This window comes from Oreochromis niloticus, linkage group LG16 (assembly GCF_001858045.2).
Source record: "Oreochromis niloticus isolate F11D_XX linkage group LG16, O_niloticus_UMD_NMBU, whole genome shotgun sequence".
NCBI lineage: Eukaryota > Metazoa > Chordata > Actinopteri > Cichliformes > Cichlidae > Oreochromis > Oreochromis niloticus.
The window spans coordinates 11,057,470-11,073,659 of record NC_031987.2 but is presented as its reverse complement, the minus strand read 5'-3'; the positions used below and the strand labels follow the sequence as shown (position 1 = coordinate 11,073,659).

General features: G+C 41.5%; 3 protein-coding genes and 1 long non-coding RNA gene across 5 annotated transcripts; 1 reads left to right on the top strand and 3 right to left on the bottom strand.

Moving 5' to 3' along the window:
• Positions 1 to 4,545: 4,545 nt before the first annotated feature.
• Positions 4,546 to 5,598, bottom strand: LOC100695031 (olfactory receptor 10A6-like). Its single transcript, XM_003445377.4, has one exon. It carries the CDS (start codon positions 5,596 to 5,598, stop codon positions 4,657 to 4,659), a length of 942 nt encoding a protein of 313 aa, XP_003445425.1. The 3' UTR covers positions 4,546 to 4,656.
• Positions 5,599 to 6,943: 1,345 nt separating this feature from the next.
• On the top strand, positions 6,944 to 9,417 carry LOC112844078 (uncharacterized). Of its 2 annotated transcripts, none has more exons than XR_003216650.1 (3): positions 6,944 to 7,493; positions 8,347 to 8,486; positions 8,595 to 9,417. It is a non-coding gene; the product is annotated as an uncharacterized LOC112844078 (long non-coding RNA). The 2 variants fall into 2 exon arrangements; XR_003216649.1 differs by having other exon boundaries at positions 6,956 to 7,383.
• A 315-nt stretch (positions 9,418 to 9,732) lies between these two features.
• Positions 9,733 to 10,659, bottom strand: LOC100695299 (olfactory receptor 11A1). Its single transcript, XM_003445378.3, has one exon. It carries the CDS (start codon positions 10,657 to 10,659, stop codon positions 9,733 to 9,735), a length of 927 nt encoding a protein of 308 aa, XP_003445426.1.
• Positions 10,660 to 13,022: 2,363 nt separating this feature from the next.
• On the bottom strand, positions 13,023 to 13,955 carry LOC100695562 (putative gustatory receptor clone PTE01). Its single transcript, XM_003445379.1, has one exon. The coding sequence runs from the start codon at positions 13,953 to 13,955 to the stop codon at positions 13,023 to 13,025; it is 933 nt and encodes a 310-aa protein (XP_003445427.1).
• Between the last annotated feature and the right edge of the window lie 2,235 nt (positions 13,956 to 16,190).

Below are 16,190 nucleotides of genomic sequence, written 5' to 3'. Positions count from 1 at the left end.
TCGAAGTATTCCTTCCACCGCCTGACAATTTTCTCAGTCGACGTCAGCAGCGCTCCGCCAGCACTATACACAGTGCAGGTAGAGCACCGCTTTCCCCTCCTGAGACGCCTGACGGTTTGCCAGAATCTCTTCGAGGCAGTCCGAAAGTCTTTTTCCATGGCCTCTCCGAACTCCTCCCACACCCGAGTTTTTGCTTCAGCCACTGCCCGAGCCGCATTCCGCTTGGCCTGTCGATACCTGTTGGCTGCTTCCGGAGTCCCACAGGCTAACCAAGCCCGATAGGACTCCTTCTTCAGCCTGGTGGCTCCCTTCACCTCTGGTGTCCACCATTTGGTTCGGGGGTTACCACCACGGCAGGCACCAACCACCTTGCGGCCGCAGCTCACTGCAGCAGCTTCGGCAATGGAGACGCTGAACATGGTCCATTCGGACTCAATGTCCCCAGTCTCCCTCGGAATGCTGTTGAAGCTCTGCCGGAGGTGTGCGTTGAAGATCTCACGGACTGGGGCCTCTGCTAGACGTTCCCAGCACACCCTCACTACACGTTTAGGTGCACCGGGTCTGTCCAGCGTCCTCCCCCGCCACCTGATCCAACTCACCACCAGGTGGTGATCAGTTGACAGCTCAGCCCCTCTCTTTACCCGAGTGTCCAGAACATATGGTCGCAGGTCTGGTGATACGATTACAAAATCGATCATCGACCTGCGGCCTAGAGCATCCTGGTGCCACGTGCACTTATGGACACTCTTATGTTCGAACAAGGTGTTCGTTATGGCCAAACTGTGATTTGCACAGAAGTCCAATAACAAAACACCGCTCGGATTCAGATCAGGGAGGCCGTTCCTCCCAATCACGCCCCTCCAGGTCTCGCTGTTGTTACCCACGTGAGCATTGAAGTCTCCCAGCAGGACAACAGAGTCTCCAGATGGGGCACCTTCCAGCACCCCCCCCAGGGACTCTAAGAAGGCTGGGTACTCTGAACTGCCACTCGGCGCATAAGCGCAGATGACAGTCAGGACCCGTTCCCCGACCCTAAGGCGCAGGGAACAAACCCTCTCATCCACCGGGAAAAACCCCAACGTACCAGCAGCAAGCCGAGGGGATATTAGAATACCCACCCCAGCCCGCCGCCTCTCACCAGGGGCAACTCCAGACTGAGACAGAGTCCAGCCCCTCTCCAGGAGACTGGTTCCAGAGCCCAAGCCATGCGTAGAGGTGAGCCCGACTATATCTAGCCGGTACCTCTCAACCTCACGCACTAACTCAGGCTCCTTCCCCACCAGAGAGGTGACATTCCATGTCCCTATTGCCAGTCTTGGCAGCCGGGGATCAGTCCGCCAGGGCCTCCGCTCCTGGCCGCTGCCCAGCACACAATGCACCCGACCCCTATGGCGCCTCCTGCGGGTGGTGGGCCTGCGGGAGGATGGGCGCATGTCTCCTCTTCGGGCTGTGCCCGGCCGGGCCCCATGAACTAAGGCCTGGCCACCAGACGCTCGCCCTCGGGCACCCTCCCGGGCCTGGCTCCAGGGCGGGGCCCCGGTAACCCTATCCCGGGCAGGGTAAACTGTTCCCTCGATATTCTCTTCATAAGGGTCTTCTGAATCGCTCTTTGTCTGGACCCTCACCCAGGACCAGTTTGCCATGGGAGACCCTACCAGGGGGCAAAAGCCCCCACACAACATAGCCCCTGGGATCCCTGGGACACACAAACCCCTCCACCACGATAAGGTAGCGATTCACGGAGATATAAAAAACTTAAACTTTCATTAGATGTTAATAAATTACACATAACATTTTACTCAGCTGCTTTCCTCTCAGCTAAATGAGATGATCTTATATATATTTATAGCTGCAGCATAAAGGAGGAGACATGAAGTGGAGTCGGGCTGAACTTGAGGGTTAGGGTAGAGATAGTGAAATTCTCTCCTTTGACAAACATTTCTGACTTTTTAAAATTTATTTATGTATGCTTCCTTTAAAAATTATAACATTTCTTAACAGTTTCAGAACTGAATTTGAATTTATTGATAATCAATCTTGGAGTGGCAAAACTTTGAATGCAGCGGAATTGTTGGAAGAATAAATTTCAACCCTCTTTGGACACTGTAAAATGTAAATAAAAATAGAGTGCAATGATTTGTTTTATGTGAATTAAGAAGCAGAAAATTAGAAGTGATCCATGTCTTTGTATCTTTAAGATATTCCCGCACTTTAACTAAATGGTGCGCATTTTCTGGGTTCATGGATAGATAAAGTTGGGTATCAACTGCATAGCAGTAAAAATGTATACTAATGATACTGCCTAAGGGAAGCATGTGTAACGTAAAAAGAATTGGTCTTAACACAGAACCATGTGGAACTTCATAATTAACCTTAGTGTGTGAAGAGGAATCTCCACTTAGATGAACAAATTGGAGTCTCTTACATAGATAAGACTCAAGCCGCAGTGTAGTACCTTTAATCATTGTAATAAAATTTTATGGCCAATAGTATTGAACGTTGCAAGTCTACTGCCTGGTTTGACTACAAGAAAGCCTATGACTTAGTGCCCCACACATGGACACTGCAATACCTAGAACCTGCCTATGATCAGTGCTTAGATCAACAGGACCCTATCAGCCTTCATCAGGATTGGGGATTCAGTGGAGATGTCGCAAACAACACTAGAGGCCAATTTGAAGCCAATAGCACAAGTCACCATCAACTGCAAGATTGTCCAAGGAGATGCCGTGTCCCCACTGCTGTTCTGCATAGGCCTGTACATGCCTCAGTGAGCTCATTGGTAGGACTGCCTATGGATACTTGAAAAGAATATGGTCAGCCATCTCCTCTACATGGATGACGTCTAGCTGTATGCCAAGAGTGAACAAATCATCGATTCACTGATCCACACCACCAGGATATACAGCAACGACATTGGAATGTTGTTCAGATCGGAGAAGTGTAGTCCGGGTAACGAAGAGAGGGAAGGTAGTCAGAACTGAGGGGATCAAACTACAGAATGTAACATTGCAGACATCGAGGACAGCTACAAGTACCTGGAGAATCCCAGAGGCAAATGGGAATCATGAATAGGCCGCAAGGAAAGCTGCAACCACCAAGTACGTGCAGAGGGTCAGGCAAGTCCAAAGTGGTCAGCTGAATGGTAAGAACAAGATCCGGGCTATCAACACCTATTCCCTGCCTGTAATCAGGTACCCTACTGGGATAAAAAGATGGCCAAAAGAGGAGATAGAAACCACTGACATCAAGACGAAGAAGCTCCTGACCATGCATGGAGGGTTTCACCCCAAGTCCAGCACCCTGAGGCTGTATGCTAAGTGGAAGGAAGGAGGCCGAGGACTAGTGAGTATCAGTACCACAGTCCAGATTGAGACAATGAACATCCACAAGTACATCAGGAAGATGGCCACAACTGACTGAATGTTCAGTGAATACCTCATGCAGCAGAAACCCAAGAAAGAGGAGCAAGAGCAGGAACCATCATGGAATGACAAGCCCCCGTGCAGTATGTACCACCAGCGGAAAGAGGAAGTAGCTGACAACCAGAAATCTTACCAGTGGCTGGGCAAAGCTGGACTGAAAAACAGCACCACATTTCCAAAAAAAACCCCCAGCAAACCTCCCCAAAACAGAAATCAGAGCTCCAAACATAAACTCAGTAATAAGTAGCTCCACCGTAATTGTTGATCACTTCAAAAAATTCGTTGCAGCATGCTTGATACCAGCATTTCCATGAGGTGAGCACAAAAGGGCATCTACTGTCTGGAACTGTTGTCCATTTTTGTAAACTACCCTTGCCATCCATCCCCAAAGGTTCTCAATTGGATTTAGATCAGGGGAACATACAAGATGGTCCAAAAGAGCGATGTTATTCTCCTGGAAGAATCCCTTGTCCCGCCCGCGTTGTGTACCGTTCTCCTGTTGAAAAAACTTTCTTTCACCTTTCAATGTCCCATGTTTGCTGCTCTCTTGCAAAATCCAAATGATCAGTTCTGTGGCATTCAAGGAGACAAGGCCTTTGAAGACGTTTTTTGTTTTGGAAGCCCTTTAGTCTCAGATGCCATCTGAGACGTTGTTTCAATAAATTGCATGCGCAAAATTTTTTTTTTGTCTCACTTCCATTTCTTCATGTTGCATGTTGAAGCTCTACTTGGAACCTTGTTAAGATCCAACCATGCAAACTATGATTTTTTGCCATTTTTCAAGTGGTCTTAAACTTTTGATCAGGACTGTATGTATAAATTTATTTGTCTGTGTGTGTATATGTATGTGTGTTTTTAGACAGACACTTCAATAGCTATTTTTCTTAGTAAATAAATTGCACAACAAAACACAATTCTTGCATATGCTCATATTTATTTTTAATATCATTATTTCGTTTAAACATGCATAAAATGTTATTAGTTACAAATGACATTTTTCTTGAAAAAGAAAAACAACAACAGCAACAACAAAATAACATTCCAAAACATACATAAAACAATTTTATGGACAGTGTAATAACCAGAAATATGGTTTACTGCCTGTAGGTAAATGCAGGGGATAAAGGATTAAACTGTGAATTGCATCAATGACCTTTTGTAAATGTATAAGATGTATAACCAATCTATAAGATGACTGATGAATGTTACTCTCCCAAAGAGCAGAGATGCTCTAAAACAAAGCTACTGATTTTCTCTTAAAAAGAAGCCTTTTGCATGAGTGCCTTATCTTTGGCAACTTAAATCCATAGAGAAATGGGGTGAGCATTGGTTGAAAAATGAGCATATACATAGGTAAAATTATGCGGACTTCATTTGGTACCTGAGTGACTATAAAGCTGGAATCAATAGAGTGAAAAATTGAGCCAACAAACAGGTTTGACACAGAGACGATCTGAGGGGCACAAGTAGTCACAGCTTTCTGCTTGTTTTCTGTGGATGTCTTTTGACAAACTGCCAAGATTTTCACATAAGAAACTGAAATTAGAGTGAATGGTATGAAAATGCTCACAATGAGAAAGAATATATCCGATATAAAGCTGTGGACTGAAAGTGAACATGAAAGTCTAATTATTAATCTGTGGTTACAATACACATTTTCAATATTATTTCCACAAAACTTCAAACTGAAAATAAATGAAAATGATAGTATTACACTAAGGAATGAATATATCCACACAAACAGAATCATGACAAACACTCTCTTTGTCTTCATAATGACATTATAGTGTAATGGATGACAGATTGAGATATATCTGTCATAGGCCATGGCTGCTAAACTGCAAAACTCAGCAGGTCCACTTGTGTACATACAAGACATGTGCAGAAAACACCACGGCAGGGTCACTTCATGGCTGTCTGAAAACATCTGTGAGAGCAAAAGAGGATAGAGCGATGTGCTGACATTTATCTCATTCACGCATAAGTTACAAAGCAGTATATACATTGGCTCATGGAGCCTTTTGTCCACATGTATGACCACAATAAGGACTGTGTTGGCTACACATATAGAGACATACCAGAACAATATTATTACAAAATACAGGTATTTGAACTCCCCAACATTTTCATAAGCAGCCAGCACAAATGACACTATTTTACTTGAGTTTCCCATTTTCTACACAATATCCCACAGTGTACAAGATCAATATTTTTTTTCATCAATAGTCTTTTAATATATAAGAACGAGAACCAGCTGAGCAAATTCTCTGTTATACTGTTTAAATAGTGTATTACAAATAATTGTTATTTCATTATGCCATATTTCCTCTTAGAAGGTGTGACACTTGTAATAGAATGTTCACATCAGCAATCAACAAACAAACAATTTTACAATATCCCACGGTAAAAATGATAGTTCAGTAATAATGTTAAGAATGATCCTTTTAGAGTATTTCATTAGTTTCCTTTAATTTTATTCTTTAAATACTGTTTTACAAATGGATGTTACCTCATTATCACATTTTTTCTCAGCCACCTGTTAATAAATGAGCACATTAGTGATCAAAGAACAAACAGCAAACAGTTTTATATAACTTTAAAACTTAATTTTTCATCAGATGTTAACACATACAGTAACATCATACTCAACTGCTTCCCTCACAGCTAAATGATCCAAAAGCCTCCGTTAATATTTATAGCTGCAGCAAAAAGGAGGAGAAATGAAGTGGGGTGGGGCTGAACTTGAGGATTAGGTTAGAGTTAATGAAATTCTTTCCTTTGACAAACATTTCTGACTTTTTTGTTTAACTATTCTGCATTGAAAAATAATAAAAATCAAGATACACATTTCATCAGGTACCACAGCTTTTCAGAACTGTAGAGGAAGATAACCTTTTTAAAGTGAAATTCAAATTTTGCCACAAACATCTCTTAAAGGTTTCAAAACTGAATTTGAATTGATTTGGGTAAAACATCAAACATAGTAGAATTTGAATTTCAGATTGAATTTCAACCCTGTTTTGTCATGGTCTGTGGGAGAAGCTGAGGGGTGTTGTATTTGTCTTTAGGATGGTTCCCTTGCGAAAAAAAATTAATAAAAAAAAAAAAAAATAGAGTTTTACTTACTCCCCTGTGATTGGTTTGATTGTTTTCACCTGTGTCTCATTCCTCTGGCTGTCTTCACTTTCTTGAACCTTATGTGTATAAATAGTCCATTAAATGGACTATTTATACACTTCCAATTAAATTATGTCATACTGTCTGTTTATCTTCTCAATGTATTCCTAGTTTTGCCTGGATTCCTGTAAAGGGTTTCTGTTTGGAATTTATATTTGATCTAATTCTTGATTTCTTTCTGGGGGCATTCTGCTTTTGGGTTCTCATGCCATGGGTGTGTCCTACTGAGAAAAGAATCAGTAAAATCAATAATGATATTAAAAATGTTTGATTAAAAGCAAAAAAAAACAACAACAACAACAACAAAAACCTCTTAATGGCCTCAAAAAAAAAAAAAAAAAAAAAAAGATGGTTCCCTGGCTATTCTCCTGAGTGGAGCTGCCTGCGTAGCACCTGAGCCCCATCTGCTGTCAATTACAGGAGGACTATTTAAGCCAGTGCTGCCTGCTACTCATTGCCAGTTCATTCTTCCACCTACTGTGGTAACTAGGTCTCATCTACGCTCCACTCTTCCATCGCCCTTTAGTCGTGTTTAACTGTACAGGTCTCCACACAGTTCCACCTTGGACTCACCACCTGTTGTATGCTCTCCAGCGCTGGCTTCCTTGTTCCACTCAGTAATCAGCTCACTAGGGAAATCATCAACCTGTCGCTCTGCCTGCCTGTCCTCCTGCCAGCCAAGACGCTCTTGGCAACTCAAACAACCGTTTCTCCCCTCACACTTTCTCTCTGGATTCTCCTACAGAAACCCTCCCTGAAGCTTTTCAGTCTGGTCCTGCATGTAAGCCAACAGCACCTACTCACCTGCTCCTTTACCTGCCAGTAATCGCTTCTCCCCTTGTTGCAAAGCTCCCATGGTTCCGATCACGACTTCTATGGACAGCCTCCCCCGTAAGCTGTCTCTGTTTCCACAGGCTCCTGCCGGACACCCTCTCTTCTTTTATGATTAGGCTTTTTTTTTTTTTTTTACTCTCTGTTTATACACCACTTTGCATTTAATCATTAATTATTATTCATCTTTGGTGCTCTTCCATTGTGTCTTTTGTTCTGTCTCTCTTTACTCACTTCCAACTGGTCATGGCAGATGGCTACCCTTTCTTGAGCCTGGTTCTGCCAGAGGTTTCTTTCTGTTAAAAGGGAGTTTTTCCACCCTAATCACCATTCTTGCTAATTGTTGTCATCTGATTGTTGGGTTTTCTTTGTATTATTGTAGGGTCTTTGTCTTAGGCCCCTTTGAGGTGGCTGTTGTGGTGATTTTGTGCTATATAAAAATAAGTAAATAGAAAAACTGAATTTAAAATGTCATTTTGTCAGAGCATAATATGGGCTGTATAGGCCCAGCTCGCTTTCCTCAGGGCTGCACTTTTTTTCCTCCACTGCCTTTTATTTTCTGTACTAATGATTGTAGAAACAAATACATAAATAAATTTAAAGGCTGCACATGATACATTTGTCACAAGTCGGCTCCCGGATGGTAAACAGAATCATGGACCTGAAAGACATGATTTTTGAAAGTGGTGTGGCACACATTATTTGAATATAAACACCAGTGAGATCAAGGCGATGACTGTTGATTTTAAGAAGGGGGCTGTAACACACGCTTGTGCTATATTGCCGAGTGTTTTAGTGGAAAGTTCTTCATTGTCACTGTTGCTTTTACACGCTGTTGTTACCAATTGGCACACTCAGCTTTTTTGTTTGTTGTTTTTTGGGGGTTTTTTTACACACTACTGTTCTCTCTCAGCTCCTCTCCCCCTTTAGATCCCAGCGTGCTGCTCAAATAGCAGAGATATGATCTGATAATAATCTCCAGCTGCACTGGCCAGCCTCCCCTGGCACTGCCTCTGAACCCGCTGCACCACCATGAACAAGACCCCAAGACAGGTAAACTCATTCACTTGGGATAGCGTCTCATACATAATGGAGACCAGGCACTTCACCTATTCCCATCTGTGAACCACGGCCTAAGAGGATCATATGCATTCCTTCCAGTTTATGCTGGGCTGAGTACCACTAACATTGGAGCTGGAAGTCAACAAAAACAACATCATCATCTGCAATCAGAAGAGATGAAATCCTGAGACCACCAAAGTGGAAGCCTTCTACCATTTGACTGGAACTAGAAATACTGTTCAAAATTCTGAAAAAAATCAGTGACAAGGGCAGCCAAGATGAAGTCCAACATCCTACAGAGCCCAGAAGATCCCCAGAGGGATGTATTCAAATGCCTTGTTGTATCGACTTGAGTTTAGCTGAAGTCCACATGAACTTTGGGGGTCTGTAGCAACTGTCTCATCAAGATCCAATGATCCCATTGTGTGATTTTACATGGTCTATCACATTGTGAGTTCCTTTCATTTCCAACTGTTTCTGCTGTGTTTCGATACCATTAACAGCGACAAAATGTCACGACTGGACCTTTTGCACATCCTATCAAGGTACTATGCTGGAATTCAGCTCCCAAGAGCGACTCATTCTTTCACAAATGTTTCTAGAAGCAGTCTGCACGCCTAGGTGCTTGATTTTATACACCTGCGGCCATGGAAATATATATGTGTGTGTGTGTGTGTGTGTGTGTGTGTGTGTGTGGAAAGACAGGTAGGTAGATACATAGATAGCTGTTTTCAAAAATAAATATACATCTTCATAAATTCATTTATGTGTGCTCATATTTAAATTAATTCTAATTATTTCAATATAAACGTATTAAAATCTCTTAAAAATATATAACTTTAAGGATAGTATGATAATCAGAAATATGGTTTACTGCCTGTCGGTAATAGAGGGTTAAGCTGTGAAATGAGCTCATTGGTTTGATTTATACAGTCCATCAATCCATCGATGCCTTTAGTGTCATGCATTGTTTTGTCAGTGCAGAATAATACTCTTAGCATTTCCCTGAAAGCTGATCATCCTAGGAGTAACAAGGAAAATAGATGTTGAAATGCTGCTATTGCAAAACAAATTTTAAAAATGCAATAATTAAAATACAAACTGCATAAATGACATGATATGATGTGAGCAGATTTTATTTTCTTTACATTTTAAATCTATCAGATGATTGATGAATGTTATTTTCGAACAGAGCAGAGCGGCTCTTTATATGAGCCTTTTTGGTGAACAAAGTGATTTATTTCTTTTTAAAAAGAAACCTTTTACATGATTGCCTTATCTTGGGCAAATTAAATCCATACAAAAACGGGGTCAGCATCGGCTGACAAATGAAAAGATATATAGATAAAATGATATTGACTTCATGTGGTAACTGAGCAACAATAACGCTGGAATCAATTGACTGAAAGATGCATCCAACAAACAGGTTTGACACAGAGACGATCTGAGGGGTGCAAGTAGTCACAGCTTTCTGCTTGTTTTCTGTGGATGTTTTTCGACAAATTGCCAAAATCTTCACATAAGAGACTGAAATAAGATTGAATGGTATGAAAATACTTACAAAGACAAAGAATATGTCAGCTATAAAGCTGTGGACTGAAAGTGAACATGAAAGTCCAATTAGGAATTGGTGGTCACAATACACATTTTCAATATTATTTCCACAAAATTTCAAACTAAAGATGAATGAAAATGATAGTATTACACTAAGGAATGAATATATCCACACAAGCAGAATCATGAAAAACACTCTCTCTGTGTTCATAATGACATTATAGTGTAATGGATGACAGACTGAGATATATCTGTCATAGGCCATGGCTGCTAAACTACAAAACTCAGCAGGTGCACTTGTGTACATACAACACATCTGCAGAAAACACCACGGCAGGGTCACTTCATGGCTGTCTGAAAACATCTGTGAGAGCAACAGAGGATAGAGCGATGTGCTGATGTTTATCTCATTCACACATAAATTACAAAGCAGTATATACATTGGCTCATGCAGCCTTCTGTCCACACGTATGACCACAATGAGGACTGTGTTGGCCACACATATAAAGAGGTACCAGAACAATATTATTACAAAATACAGGTATTTTAAATCCCCAACATTTCCATAAGCAGTCAACACAAATGACACAATCTCACTGGAGTTTTCCATTTTCTGTATATCATATATTAAGCAAGATAGATCTGTATTAATCTTATGTATGATCCTTTTAGATATGAAAAAAGAGTACCTGAGCAAATTTTATGATCTTTGCTTTAGGGTCTGTTTTACAAATACATGTTACCTCATCATGACATATTCCTTTTCAGCAGCTGTTCCACTTGTGTTCAAATGTGCACATTAAAAATCAAAAACACCAAACAGTTTAAAACTTAAATGTAAAGATTCATCAGCTGTCAATAACACATAACATTATACTCAGCTGCTTCCCTCCGAGCTAAAAGCCTCTGTTAACATTTATATCTGCGGCACACAGGAGAGGAAATGAAGTAGGTGGGGCTGAATTCAATAGTCATGGTCAGAGAGAATGCCATTATTTCCTTTGAAAACATCATGACTTGTTTTTTTTTTTTTTTAAGTATGCTGCATTTAAAATTTTAAAATAAACACACAAATTTCATCAGGTACCACAGCTTTTCAAACTGGAGAGGAAGATAACCTTTCTAAAGAGAAATTCAAATTTCTCTACAAACATTTCTTAAAGGTTTCAGAACCGATTTTGAATTTAATGATACTCAGTTTTGGAGTGGCAAGACTTTGAACACAGTGGAACTAGAAATGTAGTTTGCACACTGTAAAATGTAAAGAAAAAGAGAATGCAATGATTTGCAGATCTCAAAGTGCGTGCAGGCAAAAGTCATCTGCAGTTATCACTGCAGTTGGAGCTGTAGAGTGATGGGAGTGATGGCCAAGCGGCCGCAGTATAAACACAACTCTATATTTCCTTTAAAGCATTTAATGCCAGTTGTATTTTAAATGTGTAAACATTGTAATGGGGCGTGGTTGTTAATGTGGCGGCAGTAGCCATGATAGTAGATTAAGGGCTGCAGCTCTTCTGATGCCACTTTACTCTGTGCATGATGTAACCTTTGGGCAAACCTTGGACTTTTGGGTGGTTCTGTCAATTTTGTTGGCTCTCTGTCATAGAGTATCACTTCCTGTTCCTGTTACAATGCACATTGGTGTTTTTGTGTAGCCAATTTAATTAAAAACTAATAGATAGCCTCTAATTTCATGGTGTAATATTACGTGCTTCATCGAAAGCACATGCACTGTTATTTTCACAGTATTCATTTACTGTGTCTTTAGGGATTCGCTAGCTTAGCATAGTTTGTAGCGAACTTGCTAGCAGTATGGCCTCCTCATCTGTCCCTCCTGCACCTTTCTGCTCATTTGTGTCAGATGTTTTGTAACTACTCAGCCTCCTTTAGTATTAACAATATTTATAATAAATGTAGCCTGTTTGCAGCTCTGCAGGCCAGGATCACTGGCTTCACACTCTCGAAAAACCCGTAGCTAGCCAGACAGTGCAGATGAAGGTAGTGTAGCCACCATAAAATTATAATTCACAACAGCAGTAATGGCACCCGGTTACAGCAGTTGGATATCACCTAAATTAATATTGAATCAATATTTAACTTTGCAAAACCATGTTGGATTCTAGTATTTTCTGCCCCCCCCCCCCCCCCCCAATCGTTCCAGGAGCGACATGTTTAGTTGTATGTTCTCCTTAAATTGCTGGCTACCTGAGTGATGTCCAAAAAACATCTTTCAGCAGCTAACCAGAGTTGGGACAAGGAAGTAGAGTTTACATCAAGTCGATGACATTAAGCTGTATGGCAAAAGTGAACGAGACATTGATTCACTGATCCACACCACCAGGATATACAGCAATGACATCAGAATTCCATAGAGGACAATGTTTTAAAACATCTATTTATACTCATATGTCTTTAATATAATATTTTGTTTGCAAGAATAATAACATTTGCTTTCACTGAAAAAAGATCATTTCACTAGAAAAGAGGATATTACATGTTAAAAGTTGATAAAAAAAATAAATACAACATGAAACAATAGATTGTGTTAATGCAAATATATTAAGTTAGCAGGCTTTATTTTCTTCATGCCATGTCCACAAACCATAAGATAATTGCTGAATGCTATTCTACCACACAGCAAAAATACTGAACAAGGAGATGTATTTTCTGGTAAACAGAAGTCCTTTACATGATTACCTTTTCTTTCGCAAATTAAATCCATACATCAGTGGAGTTTTCGAAATAAATTCTTATTTTAACAAACCCGTTGTATGCATACCCATGAATGTTTTGTTTGCAAGAATAGTACCATTAACATTTCACCAAAAGAGTTAAGAGGAAATTTGAGTTTGTAAAGAGCTTTTGCTGTATGTATCAATAAATACCTGAAATATGTCTATGAGATGATTGCTAAATATCACTCTCCCACAGAGTAGAGGTGCTCTAAAACAGTCTCTTGCTAAACAAAGTGATTTATTTTCTATTAAAAAGAAGCCTTTTAAATGAGTGCCTTATCTTTGGCAAATTAAATCCATACAGAAACGGGGTGAGCATTGGTTGACAAATGAGGATATACATAGGTAAAATTATACGGACCTCATCCGGTACCCGAGCTATTAAAAGCCTGAAGTCAATAGAGTGAAAAATGCAGCCAACAAACAGGTTGGACACAGAGACAATCTGAGGAGTGCAAGTAGTCACGGCTTTCTGCTTGTTTTCTATTGATGTTTTCCGACAAACTGCCAAAATCTTAAAGTAAGAGACTGAAATGAGAGTGAATGGGATGAAAATACTCACAATGGCAAAGAATATCTCAGATATATAGCTCTGGGTTGAAACTGAACATGAAAGTTTAAACATTAATTGGTGGTCACAATAAACATTATCAATAATATTTCTGCAAAACTTCAAACTAAAGATGAAAGAAAATGAGAACATAAAACTTACAAGCGAAAAAATCCACACAAGCAGAATCAACAAAAACACTCTCTTTGTATTCATAATGACATTATAGCGTAATGGATGACAAATTGAGATATATCTGTCATATGCCATGGCTGCTAAACCCCAAAACTCAGATGGTGCACTTATGTACATACAACACATCTGCAGAAAACACCACGGCAGGGTCACTTCGTGGCTGTCTGAAAACATCTGTGAGAGCAAAAGAGGATACAGTGATGTGCTGCTGTTTATTTCATTCACACATAAACTGCAAAGCAGTATATACATTGGCTCATGTAGCCTTCTGTCCACATGTATGACCACAATAACAACTGTGTTGGCGACACATATAGAGAGGTACCAGAACAACATTATGACAAAATACATATATTTTAAAGCTCCAATGTTTGCATAAGCAGACAGCACAAATGACACAACTTCAATCTCACTTGAATTTCCCATTTTCTGCTGAACATAAGATAGTGAACAAGATATATTTGTAAAAAATGATCAGCTGTACTTTTAGATATTAGAGTACGAGATCCCAATGGCTGAGCAAACTTTCTTTTATATCGATTAAATGCTGATTTGCAAATAAATGTTATGTCAGTATAACATATTCCTTGTCAGCAGATGTGATACCTTTGATAAAATGTGCAATCAAAGCAATCAAAGAACAATTTTATACTTTACAAAGTTCAAGATTCTAGGCTAGAGATTCATTTGAACTGAAGAACACATGACATTGTACTCATTATACTCTCTCCAGCTGAATGAGAAAAAAGCCCCTGCTAACATTTATAGCTGCAGTGCAGAGAAGACTAAATGGAATGGGTGGGTCTGAACTTCAGGACCAAGGTCAGGGAGAATGGCATTCTTTCCTTGGTCCAACATTTATGATGTTCTTTTAGTTTAAAAAAATTCTTATAAAATTCTAACATCAAAATATGGTTTTCATTAGTTACTACACGTGTTCAAAACTGCAGAGAAAATAACTTAAATAACTTGTGTGAATGTTAAAGGAAATTCAAAATTTTCTCTACAATCCTGTCTCATCAGCTGATCAGTCTATCACCACAACTACGTTTGGTTGACTCTCTGAAATCTTTTAAAAAGCAGTTAAGAATGTTTCTGTTTAAAGAAGTCTTCTGATGAGTTTTTTTTTTTTAATCTTAAAACTTTCATTTACATTTAACCTTTTGTATTGTCTATATATACTATTTTGGTGCCCAATGCTTTGTTTATTTTAGCCTTTGTGTACAGCACTGTGTGACTGCTTGACTATGAAAAGGGCTTAATAAATAAATTGTACTTAACACTTAGGAGCTGTCTTGCATACTGGAAAGTACACCTCTCTTTCTCCTTTCTCCTGCTTTCGGCATATTCAAATTTGCTCTACACAGCCTGGACAGACTCTTTTTTTAACTCCTTCCATAGAAGGCTTCTACTCAAAACATGGGGAAGCAGGGGTTGAGAAGTGTTGTGGTGTGATGAATGTGCAGCTGACAGCTTGTGAGCTGCAGCTGTGGTAAATAAAATGGCTCAAAATAAGGATCTCTGGACCCGCCGTGTCTCTATCACACCACAGTGGTGTCAAAACCCAGGACGTGGCATGGTGTGTCTATGCCAAAGCCAGGAAAGAGGGAAGCTGGCCCAGATGGTGGCCGAACTGGCAGCCACCCAGCGGGAGCAGGCGGTGGAGGCGCGCCACCAGTGGGAAGAGCTGCGGGACCAGACCAAGCGTCACCTGGAGAGAATGGCGAACCTGACCATGCTGCTTCAAGCCTGGTCAACAATGCTGCCGCCACCCCCACCGGTGTATCCTGACTGTGGGGAGTGATGGAGGAGCCGCGTAGGGCACCTCGGCAGCCGGAGGAGGGGGGACAGCTGGGTGAAGTGCTGCTCCAGTTGGGAATGGTGGAGGAGCTGCTCCAGCCAGAGGTGGATGAGGTGCCAGAGGGTCCTTGCCTGCTGGAGGTGGAGGAGCTGCTCCAGCAGGAGATGGAGGAGGTGCACAAGGGTCCGCTTGAGCCGGGAGTGATGGAGGAACCGTGTGGGGAGACAGTCCCCCATGCAAGGGGAATCTGCTGAATATGGGTCCGAGGTCGAGGCGCGAGCTGCTCTGAAGCAACGGCTGCCGGCCCAGCCGCCCTTGAGCAGGGGCTGCAGGGTTGTGGCGGCTCGCCAGGTGGCAACCTCTGGACCAGCATCACCGCCGCTGCTGGAGGCATGGCCGGCCTCCACACCAGCATTGCCGCCACCACTGGAGGCGTGGTCCTGTTGTCAGGTTGGAAGCCGGTTGGGGAGGGACGCACCTGCATGGCATCCGCAATCATGGCCGCTGTGTTTAAAAACACGAGGAAGCAGGGGTTGAGTGTTGTGTTGTGTTGTGTTGTGGTGTGATGAATGTGCGGCTGGCAGCTTGGGAGCTGCAGCCACGGTAAATAAAATGGCTCAAAATAATGATCTCTGAACCCCCCGTGTCTCTATCACACCAGTGTGTTTACCATGATGCTACCTTCAGAGGCGCACACTGCCTGCCATCAGCAATACTGGATCCTCTTATCCATCCATCCATTTTCTTCCGCTTATCCGGGGCCTGGTCGCAGGGGCAGCAGCCCAAGCAGAGGAGCCCAGACCTCCCTCTCCCCAGCCACCTCCTCCAGCTTATCCGGGGGAACACCAAGGCGTTCCCAG

Coding starts and splice junctions, on each gene's coding strand:
- LOC100695031 (XM_003445377.4), bottom strand. CDS start 5,598: ATGGGAAACTCAAGTAAAATAGTGTCATTTGTGCTGGCTGCTTATGAA.
- LOC100695299 (XM_003445378.3), bottom strand. CDS start 10,659: ATGGAAAACTCCAGTGAGATTGTGTCATTTGTGTTGACTGCTTATGGA.
- LOC100695562 (XM_003445379.1), bottom strand. CDS start 13,955: ATGGGAAATTCAAGTGAGATTGAAGTTGTGTCATTTGTGCTGTCTGCT.